At 39.1% G+C, this 23,335-nt stretch overlaps 1 protein-coding gene across 9 annotated transcripts in view; it reads right to left on the bottom strand.

Moving 5' to 3' along the window:
• CACNA2D1 (calcium voltage-gated channel auxiliary subunit alpha2delta 1) overlaps positions 1–23,335 on the bottom strand; it is a 930,857-nt gene that overhangs the window by 128,738 nt on the left and 778,784 nt on the right. For all 9 annotated transcript variants that reach the window (XM_077469518.1, XM_077469511.1, XM_077469509.1 and 6 more), the window contains 3 exons: positions 20,734–20,783; positions 15,263–15,352; positions 2,927–2,995 (listed from right to left, as the gene is read on the bottom strand). In XM_077469518.1, the coding sequence (XP_077325644.1) occupies positions 2,927–2,995; positions 15,263–15,352; positions 20,734–20,783 (209 nt within the window). The remainder of the gene's footprint in view (positions 1–2,926; positions 2,996–15,262; positions 15,353–20,733; positions 20,784–23,335) is intronic.

Raw genomic sequence — 23,335 nt, 5'->3', positions numbered from 1 at the left:
TATTCTGAGCATGCATGGCACTTTGTCCATCGGAATTCTCTACAAACGATCGGAAAAAGTCTGATCGGATTTTGTTGTCGGAAAATTTTAAATCCAGCTCTCAAACTTTTTCCGTGTGAATTTCTGACGGAAAAAGTCAGATAGAGCCCACACATGATCGGATTTTCCGACAACATAATCCGATTGGAGCGTTTCCGTTGGAATTTCCGACCGTGTGTACATGGGTATAAGAGGACCTGTCGTGCTTTTTTCTGTTACAAGGGATGTTTACATTCCTTGTAATAGGAGTAAAAGTGATTACATTTAAAAAAAAAAACTGTGTAATAATAATAAAATCAAGTAAAATAAATAAGAATTTTTTTTTTTAAAGCACCCCGACCCGACAAGCTCACATGCAGAAGCAAACGCACACGTGAGTAGCGCCCGCATATGAAAATGATGTTCAAACCACACATGTGAGGTATCGCTGTGATCGTCTGTAGCCCTAGGCTTCCTCTGTAACTCAAAACATGCAACCTGTAGATTTTTTTTAAATGTCACCTATGGAGTTTTTAAATTAAAAAATAAGACAACAGTAAAGTTAGCCCAATTGTTTTATATTGTGAAAGATAATGTTACGCCAAGTAAATTGATACCCAACATGTCACGCTTCAAAATTGCGCCCACTCGTTGAATGGCAACAAACTTTTACCCAACAAATTTCCATAGGCGACGTTTAAAAATTCTACAGGTTGCATGTTTTGTGTTACAGAGGAGATCTAGGGCTAGAATTACTGATCTTGCTCTACCAATCACGGTGATACCTCACATGTGTCGTTTGAACACCACTTTCATTTTTTCTTATTTATTTTACCCTTTATTTTTTATTTTTACACTGTTCTTTTTTAAAAAAAATTGTGTCACCTTTATTCCTATTACAAGGAATGTAAACATCCCTTGTAATAGAAAAAAGCCTGACAGGGGCTCTTAAATATGAGATCTGGGGTCAAAAAGACCTCAGATCTTATATTTACACAAAAATGCATCGGTATGCAGCAGAGAGCACTGGAGAGCGGGAAGGTGGTGAGGCCCTCTCCTGCCGCCGATAAAAGTGATCTTCCGGTGAATCCGCCACAGAGAACACTTTTATCAGAAACCGGACCGCTCACTGAAGAAGAGGTTCCCGGGGTTATGGCAGCTAGATGCTGCCATAATGACGATATCCCTCTTCAAAGTGCCAACGTATATCGGAATGAGCTGGTCTGGAAGTGGTTAAAGATCAAGAATTGTAAAAATGTATTTATTGGGTTTAAAAACACTTCTCTGTTCTCTGTAATGTATTAAAAAATTTGGGTAAAAGAAAAAAGCACATTTCAAAGATATATTAGAATTGATAGGAATGAGATTAGCATCAATTAGCTATTATCAATGAGAAAAACGCAGATAACCCTAGCACCAGTTGAAGTTTACATATGCAGGCATTTATTCTAGCTATTTACGCTTCAATGTGCGCCGGATCGCACATTCGATTAATGACTTTTTCCGGAGCAGCAATTAATGTATGAACTGGTGTAGTGCCTTCTTCTTAGTATATCACCCCCAATGTCTTTAAGCTCAACTGTGTGCTGGTGGAGATGTATATTTAACGCAGACAAAAGATTTAAATCTAATTTTGTTGCAGGCTGGTAGAGTTTAACATAATAAGAGTGCTACTGTGTTCTTAATCAGTTTATGGAGTTCCAGCACCTCTTTATTGTCACACCACCCATTTCATTAATTGAATTTAAGTTCTTTAAGTTTGATGGAGGTTCACCAGCTTTTTATGAAGCTTTGCACAGTTGTTCCCACAAAATCATTGCCTCCCACCTATCTGCCTGGATTGCACAGAGATTCACAGAGACCCAGTGATGATTCTCCCTAAAATAAGCTTTGTAATGAAAATGGAAAGGTTTTATTTCTTATCACGTTAACGGAGGGGGAAAGGATGAAGCAGAATATAAGGCAAAATATAAGCAGATTAAACTTCATCTTTAAGTTTGAGATGGACAGTAGATACAAAAAATACAAAGCAGTCATTAGCCATGAATTACCTATTTTACCAGAGCTAAAGTTATGTTAGATAATCTCTTCAATTAATTATGAGCTAAACGTGTTTTGGCCTTCATCTCCTATATGCCCCTATGTGCCTTTTGCCAAATGAAACCCTGCATAACAAACCTACTGTACATGAATTTGTAAAGCTGCATTTTATGATCTTTAATTTTTGGCTTGCATATGGGATATAGTGGGTTTTCTTTTGTTGGTTTTGTGTTAAATTTATTCCTATTTTTGACGTTTTCCTTAGTCAAATAAATGCTCTGTATTTTATGAACAAATGCAAGTAGGTGGTGATCTAAAGTCCCTTTATTGTCTTTTCAGGTAGCTCACATATCATCTTGTCTTCACTTCACTGAATGTGCTTGCAATAAACTATAAATACAACACCAGTGAGTTCTGGATAATAAAAGTAAATGTCTCTCAACTGGCACAGATGAGCTTAAAATGCTTATTGTTATTAATGACACTTCTCCGGAGTATAATGTCATTGGCAAGTTATAAAGAAGAAGGGCTTCGCCACTTTGAAATGATGTGTGCTTAGTGCAGAGATTTATCCTGGCAGGAAATTGCAAACATATTTCCTAGCAGATATTCCACCTGCATTTATCATTGAAAACAAATTATGCTAGTCAGCCTATAAGCATTATACACGGAAGAGAGTAATATTGCATCAAGAGCATTAACATATCATTCTAGACAGCTTCTGTGACAAAAGTCATATTAGTGGGTAACTATTTATAATTTTGAACAACATATGTAAGCTTTTATCATAATACATTATATACAGGTCTTTTAACACTTGTTAAGAAATAAGGCCAAGATTCACATAAAAACTTTACTATTAACTCACTTTATTTTCTTTACGGTCCCCTGTCAAATTAAAAACAGGCAAGGTACCAGTGATGACAAGGCCCAACTCCTGCAATCAGAAACAACAACATTTATAATTTACAGTACAGTTATTCAAAAACATAAAGTTAAACGTGCAGTATTATTAATCTACTCTTTATTTTTCTCCAGTATTTATTAGGAAATGGTTTATTGAGTAGAAGTCCTCAAACCTGAAGGAGCTAACAGTCGGATATGTGAGGAAAAGCAGAGCACACAGAAGAAATGCACTCAAACACAATACACCTACAGTTTATGGACATTAATTCCCATTTTACTTAGTAACTGGTTGTCAAAGAAAAAATTTGCACTGACATGAATTACTGACATGAATTACTAACCATACTAACCTGAAATTCGTTTTTTTTTTTAAACAGATAAAAACACATAACAAACATACTATGCATAGTATTAAAACAATTTGCATGAAAATTGCAATGTATTACTTTATTGGTTAGAAAAATTGTGTTACTTTTTAAAATTGTTTGTATATATTGTATTTTTTTAAGAGATGCTTCATACTTCACTGCCTCTCCTTTATGTACAGAAAGGCTAAACTACTTGCTTTGGTTCTTGCAGTTCAGTGTACTTTTTATCATTTTCATAATCTATTAGACTGCAAGCTCTTATGAGCAGGCCCTCCTAACCCGCTTGTATTTTATTGTATGGTAACTGTATTGTCTACCTTTAAATTGTAAAGTGCTGTGTAAACTGTTGGCACTATATACAGTAAATCCTGTATAAACATAATAGTAATATTTTTTAAAGAATAACTCATATGCTTAATAAGATCACAATCAATTATAATTAATGAAGCAAAAGCAGCGCTCTTTAGGTGCATTTAAACACCATATTCCCAAACAGTTCAAACATTGTTGCACCCTATGACAGGTGAGTCCAATAATAAACTTTCTTCACCGAATGTCCTTTTGAGGGTTAAACAGCTGTATAGATATGCTAAGCCTTCACCACATTGTGCGAGACTGCTCCCCTTCAAAATTTGCACTCACCAGATTCCAAAATACTTTCATTGATATTTAGTGAATTAGGGAGACCATTCCACCAGACCATTCCTTTCTCCAACAATCTTCCATCACATTTTATGTTTATAAATATATTTTATCCATGTCTTTATCCATAAAAGCGTCCTTTGTGTACCCTTCCAAAATGTGTGAGACTGTTGCTGGGCATCATCATCTTGAAAGTGATGATAGTAGTCACAGCAAACTCAAAGATGTCACCCAAGAGACATGCTATAGTAATCCCCCTCACTCTTCTGCCAGTAGAAACATACATGTTGATGTAGGAAGGTGAAAGGAGTCATAAATAGGCCAGTATAGACAGTAATTACACACTTCCAGAAGAGAAGGCAAAAGAGGGAAGGGGGACTTTGGCTGTACTAGGAAACAACTGTCTGTGGAGTGGTTGAAACATAGAGAAGTGATGGCAGAAAAAAGACCAAGTGGTTCATCGAGTCTGCCTGTTTTTTTTTTTATGGGGTTTTCTTTGGAGGGGGGGGGTTTTCAGATAACTTTTTTGTCTGAGTATAGATCTATGATCTATATCTCACAATGAGTGGAGTCCATTGTGAGATGTCTAACCATTTGAGCTGGTTGGTGTAAACCACTGCTCAGTTTTTTATGTGCATTTATTTTTGCTGATGTTTCGTTGCCTAATGCACGTTTTTAGTATGCTGTTTTAATAAACCCTTTTGTTGAAACATATTGCACTACAAGGCTATCCTCTTCTTCCTTTATGCTCTGGGATTTATCATTGATATGGAATTTGGTTAATTTTTACAGCCCAGTCTGTTGGAGCATGGTGGGATTATTATTCAATGCTTGAAACTACTTTTATCTGGTAAGAAGTGAATCTGGTGCGGTGATGGGATATTAAAGTCTTTGTGTTTTGAAGAGCACTGAAGTTCCCTTATATTTGTCTCACCCAATTCCCTTGAAGAGACCAGAATTGTTCACATATTTGGTTCACTCAGTTCCCTTTTGTATAAGGGTTTGTCAGTTGGACATTTTTCATGCACATCTTTTCATGCACATTTTTTTTTGTTGCACCTTTTATGAACTAAATCATATATATTTCACTTTATGAGTCATTTCATCCAATTTTTTATATATTTTTATACACTTGTTTTTGTAGGAGTGGATTTTATGCCCTTAAATTTTGTCATGTGTATTTTTGCACTGTGAATATTCTTATAGATTAGTGCACCTGTTTCTTTTAATTATGTATGCTTATGGTAGGGGTTCGGACCTTTTAGGTTGCAGCTTTTCTTTATCTATATATTTTCATTTATATATTTATGTGTTTGATTCCTCCATTTCAATAGTCACACTTCCCTTTCACAGGAAAGTAGGATTAGCGCAGGATTTTAACACTTTTTTTGGCATAGATCTATGTTTGTCCCAAGCATGTTTGCAGCCACTTACTATTGACTGACCTACTACCTCTGCTGGAAGTCTATTCCAAGCATAAACTACTTTTTCAGTAAAATAATACTTTCTAAGATTTCCCTCTGTAAGTTTGAAGTCATGTCTCTATGTTCTTTGTTATTAATCTTGGTATGATATTGGAAATCCTGCCCTCTTGAAGCTTATTCACCCCCTGATGTATTAAAAGGCTTCAATCATGTCTCCCCTTTCCCTTCTTTCATTTAGACTACACATATTAAGTTGCAAGTTCAAAGGTGCATTGCAACTTAAAACAATGGTAAAGAAAAAATATTGCAAGTAAGCATTTAAAATACTTGAGTTTCCTGTACAATCACCTACATATTTTAGTGACAGGGTTCTTTTAATGTGCCTTGCTGTGGAGAATTTTGACAACCTCACATTCATGGATGCCTGAATTTTACAGCTCATAAGCAATTCAGGCCCTTCTACCTCATTAACTTTGGCATTTTTAAAGTAATAGTTGCACAGAATGAGAGTCAAAGAAAAGTTGTTACTTTCCCTGCCATTGTACTATACTAAATCAAAGTTTAGGGTGAAATTCTGTAGTAGAATGAGTATGTAAGGCCATTATCTACATATACCTAACTATCTTATGTTTAAAAACGATGTTTAAACTATCTTATGTTGATAAACTATGAAGAACATTACACTTTTTTGAGAATGAAGTGTATGTATAGCATTTTTTTTTTCATTTTGGATAGAGTAGGGAAGGGCTAGACTATTGGTCAAGTCCTTATTGCTGTCTGTGTCCCCCCTGGGAAGATCTACCATTCTTTTTTGTCCTGGTGACCATTTTCACCAAGACAATGAGTGTAAATCCAAAAAGCAGTGGGTGAAGGAAACTCCAATAGGGCCACCTGTTCCGACGACAACATTCTAACAAGGGAATTCTGTTTATTTTGGAGAGATTTACTCCCATTTCCTATCCCATCTCCAGGACCGGAAGTAAAATAAATTCTCCCAAATGGAAACAGATGGCAAAAAAATTCCTAAGAGCAGTTTTAGAACTTCCCTACTTTAACTGAACATCTGCTCATCTCCCATATTCTAACATCTGACAATCAGAATGGTATCACCCGATATTTCAGGGCTAAAGTGTTACTAAACCCACCACAGTAAAATCAGTCTGTATATGCAGTAAAGCATGCTTGTTATATTCACTGTGGAACATAAGGGGTTAATCATCTGCATTGTGTAAAATGGCTGTTTGATCCTGAATGCACAGATCCTCCCATTCTTGTATTGCCCACAAAACATGTCCGGATAAGACAGAGTTAGTGGAGTCAGCCTGCACATGCTCAGTTTGGTGTATATTGCTAGAGAGCTTTTTTTTCTTGGGAAAGCGCATGTGATCAGCAAAGGGCCAATCAGCACTGTCCAGACAGAGGATCAGGGGTCTTGTATCCTGATAGGAAAGCCAGTGCAATATGAAAACTCCTCCTACAAGCTTTAACCAGGCACTGATAGAAGTCACTCGACTGCTATATACTTCTGATAAGAAAAGGTATTTAGCAGTTTATATTTACTAAAATTACTGCATTTCCATGTGTACTGTGGGAGACCATATATAGTGAATGCAGAGTCCTGGTTTTAGTAACACTTTAACTGTAAAGCTATGTACACACGATAGGATTTTCCAACAACAAAACTGTGGATTTTCTTCTGAAGTATGCTGGCTCAAACTTGTCTTGCATACACATGGTCACACAAATGTTGTCGGAAATTCCCAACGTCAAGAACGTGTTGATGTACAACACGTACGATGAGCCGAGAAAAATGTTCAACAGCCAGTGTGGCTCTTCTGCTTGATTGTGAGCATGCGTGGACTTTTGTGCATCGGAAATTGTGTACACAAGCTCAGAATTTACGACAACAAATCTTGTTGACAGAAAATTTGAGAACCTGCTCTCAAACATTTGTTGGCGGAAATTCCGACAACAAATGTTCTATGGAGCATACACATGGTCGGACTTTTGGACAACAAGCCCACATGCAAGATTTTTTGTCTGAAAATTCTATTGTGTGTACAGTCCATAAGTCCCAGCATGCTACTACCTCTCTGGCCACTGCCTGGTATTATGCCATAGAAACACTAGGGTTATACAAGTGTAGCTGCCCTCTCCAGCTATAAAAGGGCTACCAAGGTCTGAATCACTCTGCAATGAGAAGCTCATAATTTATTTAGCTGTATCAGTAAAACAGCAGCTATAATTAATCATGTATTTCTCTGTACAATCATTGAGATGTATACAGTTAGGCAAATCACTAACTTCCTGGCTCAATAAAAGTGTCTAATGGCTTCTAGATCTGATTGACTGACTCATGACATTTACATTTATATGTCCACCCCAAATAATAGCTAAGAAGAGTACATTTCACAAGAAACTTATAAGGAGTTAGCCTTTTGTTTTTTTTAAAGTACTTTTATGTAAATAACACAGTCACATGTATTTACACAAAAAGATAGTTGCCTATGTATCACACATATAAAGGTATTCTATTAAGTGTGCTCTGTTGCATGTAATATAGAAATGTCAGAGACAAATTATACTTTAGTTCTAAAAATTAAGTTTTATGTTTTGCCTTTGAAAATTAATTATGTTATCGTTTAATAAATTACTCTTCAATATGGAGAAAAAAAGTGCAATAGTTGTTAGAAGTAAAAACATGATAACTTAACAAACAGAATGAAATGTAATTACAGTTCAATGACCTAAGTAGATATCTAAAATCATTTTAAGTATGGATATATACAATGTACCTACATGGGCTACAGATATTTTAAACAGTAGTTTTTTCTTGAACACTTATAATCGCTTAATGGGCTGCTGTAATACAAATAAAGCTCAACATAACATCCTCCAGGTTTCCAGTAACAAAATGCTCACTGAAAAGGTCTGGGCAATGAACTTCTGGTCATTTAAAGGGGAGAAGATATAACAAATTGTTCCATTAAGCATTTTCTGTTCTGTATCCTGTGTCAGATGCACATGCTGTGACACTTTACTGTAAGTCTAGGAAGATTTGGAAACATGCAAAAGATACAATCATTCGTAGTGAGGCATTTGAATTGAGCTGTGGAACAGCACAATACATGCTTTTGTAATGCTTCCAACTACTAGGATGTCCGGAACAAAGACCAGAAAGATAAGACATGGCTGTATCTTACATCAGAAAGGCTTGAAAACATCACCAACATCCAGAAAAAGGAATCAGCAGAAAACAAAGGAACTGAAAAGGATTTGTTATAGTGTAATTGTCTGCTCTTCACTAACTATTGAAACAACTGGGGAATCTGAGGAGTAAATAAAAAAAAAAATATATATATATATATATATATATATATATATATATATATATATGTATGTATATATATATATATATATATATATATATATATATATATATATATGTATGTATATATATATATATATATATATATATATATATATATATATATATATATATATATACACAATGCTGTGAAAAAGTATTTGCCCCTTCCTGATTTTTTATTGTTTGCATATTTGTCACACTTTATTGACTCAGATCATCAAACACATTTTATCATTACACAAAGATAAGCCGAGTAAATACAAAATGCATTTTTTAAACAATGGTTTATTTATTAACCACTTAAGCCCCGGACCAATTTGCAGCCAAAGGACCAGGCCCCTTTTTGCGATTCGGCACTGCGTCGTTTTAACTGACAATTGCACGGTCGTGCGATGTGGCTCCCAAACAAAATTCACTTCCTTTTTTCCCACAAATAGAGCTTTCTTTTGGTGGTTTTTGACCACCTCTGCGGTTTGAATTTTTTGCGCTATAAACAAAAATAGAGCGACAATTTTGAAAAAAATGCAATATTTTTTACTTTTTGCTATAATAAATATCCCCAAAAAATATATAAAAAAACATTTTTTCCTCGGTTTAGGCCGATACGTATTCTTCTACATATTTTTGATAAAAAAAATCTCAATTAAAGATTATTGATTGGTTTGCGCAAAAGTTATAGCATTTACAAAATAGGGGATAGTTTTAGAGCATTTTTATAAAAAAAAATGTTTTACTAGTAATGGCGGCGATCAGCAGTTTTTATTGTGACTGCAACATTATGGCGGACACATCAGACATTTTTGACACATTTTTGGGACCATTGTCATTTATACAGCAATCATTGCTATTTAAATTCATTAATTCCTGTGTAAATGACACTGGCAGTGAAGGAGTTAACCACTATGTGTTATGTATGACGTTATGTGTTTTTTTTATTGTAGGGGGCGTGGCCTGGCATGTGATGTCACTGATCGTTCTTCCCTACAAAAGGGAAGAGGCGATCGGTGACAGCCACACAGGGAAGCACGGAGAGAGGTTTGTTTACACAGACCTCTCCTCGTTCTTCAGTTCTGTGACCCGATCGCGGGACACCAGCGGCGATCGGGTCCGCTGGTCCCGCGGCCACGGTCATGGAGCACAGGACCGGGTTTGGGAGCACACCACCGGCAGTGTGCTCCCGACCCACAGATGGGCACTTAAAGAATCACGTACCAGTACGTGATTGTGCCCAGCCGTGCCATTCTGCCAACGTATATCGGCGTGAGGCAGTCCTTAAGTGGTTAAGGCAAGCTGTCTAAACCTGCCATGCTTTATGTGAAAAAGGCATTGCCCCCTAAACTTAATAACTGGTTGTGCCGCCCTTGGCGACAACAACTGCAATCAAACGTTTGTGATAACTGGCAATGAGTCTTTCACATTGCTGTGGATCAATTTTGGCCCACTCTTATTTGCAGAGTTGTTTTAATTCAGCCACATTGGAGGGTTTTTCAGCATGAACGGCCTGTATAAGGTCATGATGCAGCATCTCAATTGGATTTAAGTCCAGGCTTTGACTAGGCTACTCCCAAAACCCATATTTTGCTTTGTTTGAGCCATTTGGAGGTGGACTCATTGTCCTGCTGGACAACCCAAGTGCACTTGAGCTTAAAGTCACAAACTGATGGCTGGACAGTCTCCTTTAGGATTTTCTGGTAGAGCTCAGAATTCATGGTTCCATCAATTATGATAACTCGTCCAGGTCCTGAAGCTGCGAAGCAATCCCAGACCATCATGCTACCACCACCATATCTGACTGTTGGTATGATGTTATTGTTATGAAATGCTGTATTAGTTTTATGCCAGATGTAAAGGGATGCACACCTTCCAAAAAGTAAAGGTTTTGTCTCATCAGTCCACAGAATATTTGCCTTTAGTGATGGACGAACGTTTCGCCCGGCGGTCGTTTCGCGGCGAATTTCCGACATTCGCGGTCCGCACGTTCGAACGCCTTTTTCCGTCGTTCGCCGCGGCGGACTTACGTGTTTAATGTATACAAGAACTTTAACCTTTGGTGACACGTTTATCATGTGATACAGGACAGCCAATTGAGACATGACAGCACATGGACACTTGGACATTCCCCCTAACCTATAAATACACCCGATCCGGTGGCCATTTTACATTCTTTCTTCTGTTACGATAGGGACAGGTTCCTGTGTGGAGTAGGGAGAGATAAACCACTAGCTATTTGGTACACAAAAGTTCTTTTCAGGACTGGTATAGGTGTTAGGTGTTGATAGGTTTGCTGTGCTGCTGATTCTTGCAGCAGCCTGAGTGTCTTTTGTTAGTTTAGAGAAAGGGAAAGGACGGTGTATGCTACAGGGACAGCCAGATTAGTCTTTCATCATCATCATCATCATCATCATCATTAGCTGTTACTATCAAGGTCCACAAAAGAGCTGTTCCAGTAACCACTAATCGTTCTCTTTTTTTGCCAATTTGTATAGGGACAGGAAGGAAGCAGTGTTGTCAGGCAGTGAGGGTAATTTTAAAGACTTGCTGTTATTATTAGTTCCACAAAGGTTCTTTTCAGGACTGGTATCAGTGGTACAGTAATAGGCTTGTACATGTATAATATTCTTTCTTCCAAATATAGAAAGGATATTATACTTGACTGCTGCCCTTCTGCTGCAGTCTGCTAAACATTCACAACTCACTTGTTCCACAAAAGTTCTTATAAGGACTGGTAACTTGGTATAGGGTGCTACGGTACATAGGCTTGAGTGCGGTACAGTCTGCTGTTCTGTAAGGACCGCTATCGGTCCACAATAGATAGGGTTGACGTGCACCACTGCTGACCGCTGCCCTATACTGCAGCAGTCCTTCAGCGGTATAGGGACTGACGTACAGTCTGCTAATCACTAACACACAACCTGCTTGTTCCACAAAAGTTCTTATAAGGACTGGTAACTTGGTATAGGGTGCTACGGTACATAGGCTTGAGTGCGGTACAGTCTGCTGTTCTGTAAGGACCGCTATCGGTCCACAATAGATAGGGTTGACGTGCACCACTGCTGACCGCTGCCCTATACTGCAGCAGTCCTTCAGCGGTATAGGGACTGACGTACAGTCTGCTAATCACTAACACACAACCTGCTTGTTCCACAAAAGTTCTTATAAGGACTGGTAACTTGGTATAGGGTGCTACGGTACATAGGCTTGAGTGCGGTACAGTCTGCTGTTCTGTAAGGACCGCTATCGGTCCACAATAGATAGGGTTGACGTGCACCACTGCTGACCGCTGCCCTATACTGCAGCAGTCCTTCAGCGGTATAGGGACTGACGTACAGTCTGCTAAACACTAATACACAACCTGCTTGGTCCACAAAAGTTCTTATAAGGACTGGTAACTTGGTATAGGGTGCTACGGTACATAGGCTTGAGTGCGGTACAGTCTGCTGTTCTGTAAGGACCGCTATCGGTCCACAATAGATAGGGTTGACGTGCACCACTGCTGACCGCTGCCCTATACTGCAGCAGTCCTTCAGCGGTATAGGGACTGACGTACAGTCTGCTAAACACTAATACACAACCTGCTTGGTCCACAAAAGTTCTTATAAGGACTGGTAACTTGGTATAGGGTGCTACGGTACATAGGCTTGAGTGCGGTACAGTCTGCTGTTCTGTAAGGACCGCTATAGGTCCACAATAGATAGGGTTGACGTGCACCACTGCTGACCGCTGCCCTATACTGCAGCAGTCCTTCAGCGGTATAGGGACTGACGTACAGTCTGCTCACTTCCTTGACCCAAAAAAGCACACCGTACTATATGCCCCTACCCTCCTCTTTGAAGAGGTTGAGCGGTGTCATATTTCTACTGGGGCTGCTTATGATATCCCTGTGCTGTGCTGACTTCCTCCTGGGGGTTCTTATTATGAAGGGATCACACTATCCCTGTGCTGTGCTGACTTCCTCCTGGGGGTTCTTATTATGAGGGGATCACACCATCCCTGTGCTGTGCTGACTTCCTCCTGGGGCTGCTTACGGTGCTGCTGTCAGTGCTGTATGTCACGGTGCTGCTGTCAGCGCTGTATGTCACGGTGCTGCTGTCAGCGCTGTATGTCACGGTGCTGCTGTCAGCGCTGTATGTCACGGTGCTGCTGTCAGCGCTGTATGTCACGGTGCTGCTGTCAGCGCTGTATGTCACGGTGCTGCTGTCAGCGCTGTATGTCACGGTGCTGCTGTCAGTGCTCTGTATTACGGTGCTGCTGTCAGATGCCTCTATCACGGTGCATGTGTCATTCCGGTATGTCACGCTGCTGGTGATCATCTCCTGCACCCTCTTCTTTGCCTACCCTGGTCCCTGACCTTCCCTCTCCTCCATTGCCTTCATTAGCTCCATAGTCCTGAATTGTTAGAACAATTTCCCAAATAAAATAAAAATGCTTGTAGTTATCGATCCCAAATTCACCTCATACATGTATTATGTCATTGTCCAGATGGTGGGACTACGTTTTACCCCCTAATAATTACCACGTGGCCGCAAATTCGACATGAAGGTTTGCAAAGTTCGCCTCCCATTGAAGTCAATGGGGCCCGCGGCGAACGTTCGGTTTCGCGAACGTTTGGGTCCGTTCGCATTTCGCTTTCGCGAAACGTCCCGTCGGAAGTTCGTCCATCACTATTTGCCTTAAAGTTTTGGGGATAATCAAGATGTTTTTTGGTAAATGTGAGATGAGCCGTTGTGTTCTTTTTGGTCAGGAGGGCTTTGGCTTTGGAACTCTCCCATGGATGACATTTTGTCCCATTCTCTTTCTTATAGTTGAATCATGAGCACTGATCTTACCTGAGGCCTGCAGTTCTTTAGATGTTTTTCTGGATACCTTTATGACCTCCTGGATAGGTCATCGTCATGCTCTTGGAGTAATTTTTGTAGGCCAGGCCACTCCTGGGAAGGTTCACCACTGATCCAAGTTATCTCCATTTGATAGAAATGGCTTTGAAACCCTTCCTAGACCGATAGACGCTTGTTTCTAATCTGTTCTTGAATTTTTTTAGATTGTGGCATGATGTGTGGCTTTTTGTGATCTGTTAGTGTGATTTATGTGATTTCTTGATTCAGCAGGTCTGGCAGTAATCAGGCCTGGGTGTGGCAAGTGAAATTTAACTCAGCTTTTCCAAACAATTGTGGTTAATCACAGTTCATTCATGATTCAGCATGGGAGGGGGCAATTCCTTTTTCACATAGGGCCAGGCAGGTTTGAACAGCTTTTTTCCCTTAATAAATTAAATAATTAAAAAAATTGCATCTTGGATTTACTTGGGTTATCTTTGTGTAACATTAAAAAACCTTTAAGTGTGAGAAATATGCCAAAAAAAAAAAAAACAGGAAGGGGGTAACTACTTTTTCACAGCACTGTATATATAGATATATATCTATATATAGTGTGGCAGCCGGCAGGTAAAGTCACCTGGTTGTATCCAGGATGGGAAATATGTGTGCCCTAGATTCAGGCTTTATGCAGACTTGTACAACTAGAGGGGAAGAGTTAATGAGCCCAGCTGAAGTAAGTGGGCTCATTAAGACCTCTACAAAAAACCCCAGCATGCTTAGGGAGATGCTCCATCCTGGAACCAGTTTTGTGTTTGTAGAGACTGGGGAGTGTGACACCTGTTCTGTGCGGTGAGTTAACGCCTGTGTGGCAAACCTTTACAACAGAGACAGGGACTGGTGCAGCACAAGGCTGCACTCAGTTGTTAGACAGGGAATCTAAGTGTGTATTTAGAGGTCAAGCTGACCAGGATTTATTTTCATGTTTTTCTTTTGTTTTGGCTGTTATATTTTTTACTGCATGTAGCATGAATAAACCACACCTTTTGTTTTTTTTCACCTACAACGCTGTCTGCTGTGCCTGATTTTGTGTTGTGAACCCATCCAGGGGGTCACACACACCCGCTGCCGAGCTAACCCCTCACAATAGATATATTAGATCTCTCTCTCTCTCTCTCTCTCTATTTACCTTCTCATTGCTCAAAAGCCTTTATTTTCCCCAACCTTTTCAGTCACCATACCTTACCTAATCATAGTATATAGAAAAAAAACATCCTATACAATTTATGCATGCTCCTGTTTGATTATTAAATGCTGGGGATCAGTTGGTTTCCACGTTAAAGTTTCATAAATGATGCCATATGAAACCCTAATCTTATGGTCAGTTCAAAGATGAATAATAATGCGTCTGTGTTTAAGTTTCATCAGGTTATTTCTATATAACACATATCTTACTCAAACTGCTTAAAACCTGTTAAAACATAAATTAAAAATATATTAAAAGGGGAAAAAAGGCCTATGTAGAAGCGGTACTGGTAAAGTATATTTAGGGACATTATTGCTTACAACAGACATTAGAAACTATTTCTTAACTCGCATATGGTCTGTGATTACGCCATGTTGCATTTTATCCATATATTAACTCTATCCTCTATGTATTTTTAGAATGTATTCTGTTCTTACCAAAGCATCCAAATAAACATTAGTCCACTGTACTTGCTTAGCTTTTTCTCTCGCCAAAACCATTGGTCTTCCAAGGACATCTAAATATTCCTGTCAAAGAGAGAAACTATATCAGTGATGAAGCTATTTTTTGTTTAAACAAAGAAATTTTATTGTAAATAAATCATAACTTTTATATACATTATTAATAGTACCAAATTGCTCAAACATTTTCATCTTAAAGCTTTTTTAAAAAAAAGCCAAACATTTTTCAGGCTTGACAATAAATGTTATTTGATGAAAACACAGATCCCCACAATGCAAGCTTCAGTAGACAACCTATATCCTTTACATACAAAGATGGCTGGTTACAAAAAGCAGCATCTATCAGGTAGTACATCAAAACTATTCCATTTAAAGCGGAAGTAAACCCATCAATCTAACAGTTTGAAAAAACAGTTACAATCCCGGCATGCCGGAAATGTTAACTGTCACATTGGTTGTGCTCTCAACCAAACTGTCAAACCATCCAATGGCTGGTGTGATAACTCATCACATGTGCGGCTTCATGGCAGTTAAAAATTAAAGGGAGGCCAAGATGGCAGCTTCCTTGGCTGAAAACGATAGGAGGGTTTACTTCCAATTTAACAATTGGCTTTAGTTCAAATGGGTAGTCTAGCCCACTGTTTAATCCAAACTCGGATGAAGTAATATGCACCAGCCAACATAGCTTTGTATTGAAATTCCATACAAGTAGCCATAAAGGCTTAATGTTGAGCGGACTTAGCAGGTTTAGTATAATAAAACTTAAGAGGCTATATTTTTTATAAAAATGGGCAAGCTAATTAAGTCCAACTTTAAGATCACATAAGGGAAGCTGTTGCTGCCTTTAGCTGTACACTATGTTGACTTGCACACTTAGCTACTTAATTTCCCAAGCATTGTACCGTGCATTATATACACTAGTTGCATTACTTTCATTAATTGATTCCTGTTTATCATTACAGAAACAGTATTATATCCTAATGTATCTGATTAGCAGTTCCATTAAAAAGTTGAATAAGCCATTGAAGTCTTACTTGTGTCAAAGTGTTTATAATACTGCAGCTGCTCACAATTAATGCAGCACGTAGAACTTTAGGTCAAACTGGGCAGCTGTGTTTAAAATTTACAAAAACATTATTTACACTCTAAATAGCCTATTATATTGGACACACATGTGCCGCTATCACGGCTTATTAGAAACACTTTCTCTATCCTGTTATATGGCAAAACATATTTCTTAAGTATATTCTAAATAGTAGGCATTTTAGTTTAAATGTGAACAAAAAAATTGCATGTTGCGTGATGTATAAGAATTCATAGATATAACAGATTATATATACAAAGCTGATTCTCTGCTATTGTATTTGACATTTATAACTGACAATTTGTGCATTTCTACCTAAAGATTAATTAGGAGTCTCCACATTGTAAACAAATGTTTACGACTATCATCGGATTTACATTATATAAAGCATGCCTCTCCAATTCTTTTATCTTTGTCACGTAAATTTGGATAAAACCTTCATTTACATCTGCTTGTGCTGGTACTGCCCTGTAATTACAACTATTTGTAATTCATTGTGATATATATATATATATAGATATATATATATATATATATATATATATATATATATATATATATGCACGGTATATATATTAATAAGGGTGATAAGAGTAGTTGAGATAAAAGTAAATGTGTCAAAAAAATATATATTAATAAAGCTAGGCATTAAGTTGATACTGAAAGGTTGAGTCCCAGGCGCTAATCACAGGAAAAACCACATGATTCAATATATGTTCAGCTAAACCGTGCTACTGTCTAATGACAGAGGATCAGATGCTGTAATGCTGAAGACAAAAAGGGTTGACAGCTCTTGAGAACTGAGCTGGAGTTGATGGGTAATGGCTGCAACCACATGTATACTTAAAAAGGTTGCTGGTGATTTATTCCAAAGATTAAAACAGTACAAATTTGAATGACGTTACCACAAGGCTGTAAGGCTGGCTCAGGCACTGATGGATCACTAAGACCGACTGTGTGTAGAGCCGGTACCCGGGAAGATGGTGTCACTGACACTGGCGTCTGTGCCCAGAGGCAAAAAGGTCCGTGGGGAGTGTTGAAGGAAGGGGGTGTCACCGAACACAAGCTTGAACTGAGGTGTCAGAGAAGGAAACAGCCACGGCCAACGTGGAGCAAGGCGTCTCTGTTGCTGTGACTAACGGTTTTGCACGCTTGCATGCTTTGTTAAGTCACTGTTAAGGTTAAGGGCACAGATTGAGCAATTAGTCAGGACCTGCATTCACTCTTTGCCTAGGCCTGCACTTACAGTGTGGTTATATTGCCTCTGTTAGCGGTTTTCCAGTGATTTGACAAAGCACGCAAGCATGCAAAACCGGTAGTCACGGCAACAGAGATGCCTTGCTCCACATTGGAAATGGCTGGTTCCTTCTCTGACATCTCATTTCAAGCTTGTCTTCAGCGGCGATTCACTGCCCTGGAATGAGAATGCAATATAGGAGTTCCAGAATGACTTCTACTGAGTGAAATGGACTTACTAGACAGGTCAGTTAATTCCTGACAGATTTGCTTCCATATAAAGTCATACTTCCCTTGTGCCATGTTCCAGCACAGGTCTGCTAATCTTTTTTACATTTTTGGCATGCAGCCAATCAGTGGATGCCAGTGCTTCAGTCAGTGGCCAGACTCGGCTTTAAAAAGCCAGCACATGTGTTTCCTGGCATTTGAGACAAACATCATCACACTAGTTGCTAGCCTCCTGTGTCTCCCAGTAACTTGCTGAGCATGTATGCCCTGAATGTTCACAGGATCCCCAGGTCCAGACTCCAGAGTTTCTCTGTGACTTTCAGTGTACTTCAGCCTTCAGTCTGCAACCACTACCTGTGTTTTCCTTGTTATTCCAGCCAGCAACTTGCATCCTATAGCCTGTGTAATTCTCTTTACATTATATTCACAGCATCTATTCTCCCTTCACTTGTGTGACTTCTGTACTCTCCAGACTTCACCTCTAAGTCCAGTATTCCATTGCTACAGGAGACCTGTTGCTTTTACTTATAGTGAGCCAAGAACCCCAGTGCTGCAAATAAGTCATCCCTGTATATCTGTACAGTCTACAGTAGTTGTCTACTTGGGTAAGTCCAAGGGCCACAACCTGGGAGTTGTTAGCATAAAAACTCATCACCCCTTGCAGGGTAATCTGATTAAGATTCTTCAGACTTCAACTCTGAACCCTGTATAACATTGTTACAAGAAACATATTGCCATTACTTCTAGTGAGCATAACACCCTTAGACCCTGCACATTGACCCTCTTAAGGGCTCTCACTTCCTGCTTAATTTCCTTCAGTGTTATTGAGTATCCAGTCCCTGCAGTTTCCTTTGCCTCTCTGTGACTCTGCAAGGCTCTCTGTGTCCCAAACTACAGCCTAACCCCAGATGCTGCTACCAAACCCTGCTCAGCTTGTCTGCCCCTAGTGAATTTCCCATCCATTTGCTTGAACCAAGTTTGCTTGAATTCCTATATCCAAAGCACCACAGCAATCTGTGGATCTTGCTGAGCATCTCCTCCAAAGTCTCAGTGACTATGAGACCATAGATGGTTTTCTATTTTCATTTCATCATTAATTTTCTGAATCAAATCCAAGGATTCCTTGCTGTAGCACCCCCTGCCCAGCAGCCAATGCCTCTATTAACTTGCCTTCATCTCAGTGTAGCATTTGCTTTGAACCAAAGCTGAAAAATGTCCCTAACAACCATGCTATGGTAGCTTATGCCCTGCCCCTGTTCTCTGGAGACACCCTGGCCTGAGCTGCTACACTCTGAGTGAAACTTGATCCTATGACCCACAGTATTTCAGCATTCCTCGTGCTCTTCAGGAGCAAGTCTTTGACAAGCCCACTCAAGCCTTCTACAGAGCAACTGCTCCTCATCAGCTGCATCAGAACAGCTAAACAGTAGGGCAGTATGTCATCCAATTTTGCACACTTGCTGCAGAACTGTCTTGGAACAACAATGCTCTCATGGCCACCTTCTGACAAGGTATGTCAGAATGCATTAAAGATGAATTGTAAGGTCGAGAAATTCCCACCAACTTGGATGATTTAGTCTAGCCGTCCATTCATATTGACATCCATTCCATAGAGTGAACCCAAGAAAGGGCTTGCTAAGCAAGGCACCTGGCTCCTAACTCACTTAAACCTTCCAAGTTTCCCACTCCTCCACTTCAGGAGGATCCCATGGGACTAGACTATGCTTGTGTTACCACTAAGGAAAGAACTCTATGCCTGTGTCAGAGCCTCTGCATCTATTGTAGCCAAAAAAAATATAAGTGGCCAGAAACTCCTCAGGTCTAGTGTTTCTTGTGAGGGGCACATTAGGGCATTATTCTCACCCCTCCTCTCCCTGTCATTCTATCTCATTGCAAATGCCTTTCCTCACTTCTATAGCCACAATGGAAGTATTCATTGACTCCAGTGCAACTGGAAATTTTGTCAATGCCTCCCCAACTGAGAAACCGAAGAAAATGAAAAGCAGGGAGCAGAAGTAAGTACCAGATAAAAATAACTTTATTAAAACAAGCACCACACTTACATTATGGTTGCTGTTAATCAGCATAGATCTGAGACATCAGAGAACAGGCAACTGCAGACAATGTGGGGTTGGGACCATCGCCAAGCAAGCAGGAGATGACAGGGTGCTAACCAGCCAGGGATGTAAATGATGGCAGCAGCATTCTTGGCCACACACAAGGATGATAGCTGTCAAACAGACTGGATGATATCGGGAGAGGCAACGTGCATGATGCATTTCCAGGGACTGTACCCTCTTTCTCAAATGTATTTGTTTTAGTAACCTTGTCTCTGCAAAGATGTGGAAGAGCGTGCTAATGTATGTCCAGTCTGTGGCCAGACTAAATCTCGAACTCAAGCTCCTGTAGGGCCCTTTCTACAAATAGACTTTATTACATATCTGCCTCCATCTGAGGGATATACCGTGCTTTGGATAGTTTTGGATTGATTCTCCAAAATGTCCCATTTTGTACCTCTATCTTCACTGCCTTTGGCAGCAGCTTTTGTGCCATTCTTTATGTGGGAGGTTTTTAGATTCCATGGAATGTTAGTGACTGGTGACTAGTGACCTTACAATTTACCAAAACTATGTAATATGAGGGCAAACCTATACAATGTATCCCAATTAATGAATTATTACATAGTTGATGATAGATCTAAAGAAGATTGTACAATCAGATTGTATAGTACCTGGCCAGCATTAGGTTAATTAAAATAATTAATAATTACTAAATATAAATAAATATAAAATACATTTAAATACATATAAATAATATGAATAAGTACAATTGTATAGGTAGAAGTAAAATAAGCCAATCTTACACAATAATAACATATAATAAAATAAAAAATACCAACCTGTGTGTTGATACGAATTGCTCCAATGGAGGGAATCTCATAATAATAACCTAAAATAGGATTTTTAATTTAGTAAAGTTAATGCTATACTGAAACAAAAATCAGAGCATCAATTACTTGCATTAGAAACATAGTAAACAGTTCATTATTCCTGCAGACTCTTTAAAAAACTTCCTTCTGATGAAATTTCTTACAATTTAGACAAGCAGCTAATCAAATAATATATAAATAATTCTTCTTTGTCATGGTAAAAGAATACAAATTCCATTTCTTCAAAACACATCAACACTCAATAATTGATTCAGCTAAGAATGTTGTATTTTATTTTGTATTTATATTTATATGTTTCACTTTATATTGATATGTTTCACTGTATTTTAATTTTCATACACATCAATAGAATATTTATAATGTACAGATTTGATTTTGTATATTTAATAGTTGTTGATTATAGACCTGCTGTCAACAACCTGCCAAGATCCAAATTTATTTAAATATAAGTCCTGTAGACTCAATATCTTACTTTACACCATACTGCTTTCTTTTGTTTCCCATCAGAATAGCCTGTTATATAATATGTATGATGTGAGTTGGCCCTTTTGTAATATATGCTGAGGCTTGAGACGCCTTTTTATGAGTTGCAATTAAGGTCTGACTGATAACATTTGTTATCCATACTGAGGCTTGAGACACCTGCATTTAAATCCTACTGAGGCTTGTACATTTCTCTTATGCCGTCTGGAGATGAATCATAATGATGACGTAACGGAGGCACTTGATCAGCATTAGTTTTAGTACGAGGCTTGAATCGCATGCACCCGTGTCATTCTCTGGCGTTTGAAGATAGTAGTGTATTGATTACGCAATGTTGGCACGCTGTTTGCCTCGATGTCACAATGAGGCTTGACCCGCACGCAAACACGCCATTGTGTTGTCACCCAGGAAGTTATTGGTGAGCACACACATACTGTGTCATAGGTAGGGTGTCCACTTTGGGATCATATTTTTCATTTAAAGCTAATGACCTAGACAGTTTGACACCCCAGATGATGTCTCTTTAAGACGAAACACGTCATTCCTAGTCCTGTTTATGCCATTGCATCCTATCTTGATGTCTACAAGGAATAACATATTGATGTGCGTGTTTATATCTACTTAAATGTGAGTGTTCTACATTATTTTAAATTAAAATCCTGTCTACGGTTTTACACTATGTAGAGTTGTCTGTTTTTTGCTCCTGGAGTTCATGGAGTTTTAATGGAGTGATGTTAGGAGGATTTTATCTACCTCTGAATCAGATTTTAATGGTCCTGCATAGCTGCTCTTGATTATGCTACAACACTGATAGCGAAAGTCAATCATCTGCCCAAGTGGTCTAAAGCTTGTTCGGTGGAGTGCAATTCCATAACAGGTGTTCAACACCATTGCATGTTTAGACCCACATGGTATAAGCCAATTGGGACTATATGTTCTGGTAAGCCCCCTCATGCCCTAATGGTGGTAGATCCCTTTACAGTGGTGACTCCCTACAGTGTCTTTGGGACATATTCATCATTTGGATAATCTTTTTGATCATGTATCTTATACGCTCAATTTGACTCATTACACATTTTTTTTTCATTTTTCTGGACTGCACATTTTTCTAGCTCACATACTTTGTCCAGCTCTTTAAAGTGGTTGTAAAGACAGAAGGTTTCTTAACTTCATGTATTCTATGCATAAATGTAAAAAAAACTTCTGTATGTTGCTCCCCCTACAATCCCCCTAATACTCACCTGAGCCCCCTCTCTATCCAGAGATTTGCACAAGACCCTCAGCTGGCCCAGGACTGAATGGCTGAAACAATCACAGTCAGTGAGCAAATGAGGAGAGAGCAGGAGGAGCGGGGCCGAGCTGAGGCTCTAAGCCCTTGTACACACGGTCGGACATTCCGACAACAAAATCTGTCAGATTTTGTCCGATGGATTTTGTCCGATGGATTTTGTCTGAAACTTGTGTTGCATACACACGGTCGGACAAAGTTGTCGGAAAATCCGATCGTACGTAACGTGATGACGTTATTTCATTACGTCGGGACTACGTTCAGGCTAGTAGCCAATAGCTTTGGTCTAGGAATTTGATCTGAGCATGCGTGGCGTTCTCTACACACAATCGGATCATGTTGTCGGAAAGTTTTATAGCCCAGCTCTAACAGTCGGATTATCCGACAACACGGTCTGATCGGACATTTTCCGTCGGAATGTCCGACCGTGTGTACAAGGGCTAAGTGTCTTATGAATGCATAGAGCAGGGCCCAGGAGCGACCACGCACCAGTGCCTCCATAGCAAGTGGCTTGCTATTGGGGGCATTGGCCAAGAAGCCCTGGTGGAAGAACCAAGTAGAGAAGGATAGGAACAGTTCTGTGCAAAACTACTGCACAGAGAAGGTAAGTATAACATATTTGTTATTTTTTTTAAGCCAAACCTTTAATACCACTTTAAGGGCAAACACAGGTTTTCTTTAAGTACTCTGGTTTTATTATGATCAGTTAGCTGGTGATTCGCCTAAATCAAACCTTATTCACAAATATTTTTACATTTTTGGAATACAAAGATCAACTGA

The sequence above is a fragment of the Lithobates pipiens genome, unplaced genomic scaffold (assembly GCF_037356315.1).
Source record: "Lithobates pipiens isolate NorthernLeopardFrog02 unplaced genomic scaffold, aLitPip1_a1.2 Scaffold_8, whole genome shotgun sequence".
Classification (NCBI taxonomy): domain Eukaryota; kingdom Metazoa; phylum Chordata; class Amphibia; order Anura; family Ranidae; genus Lithobates; species Lithobates pipiens.
This window is presented reverse-complemented; position numbering and strand designations above follow the sequence as displayed.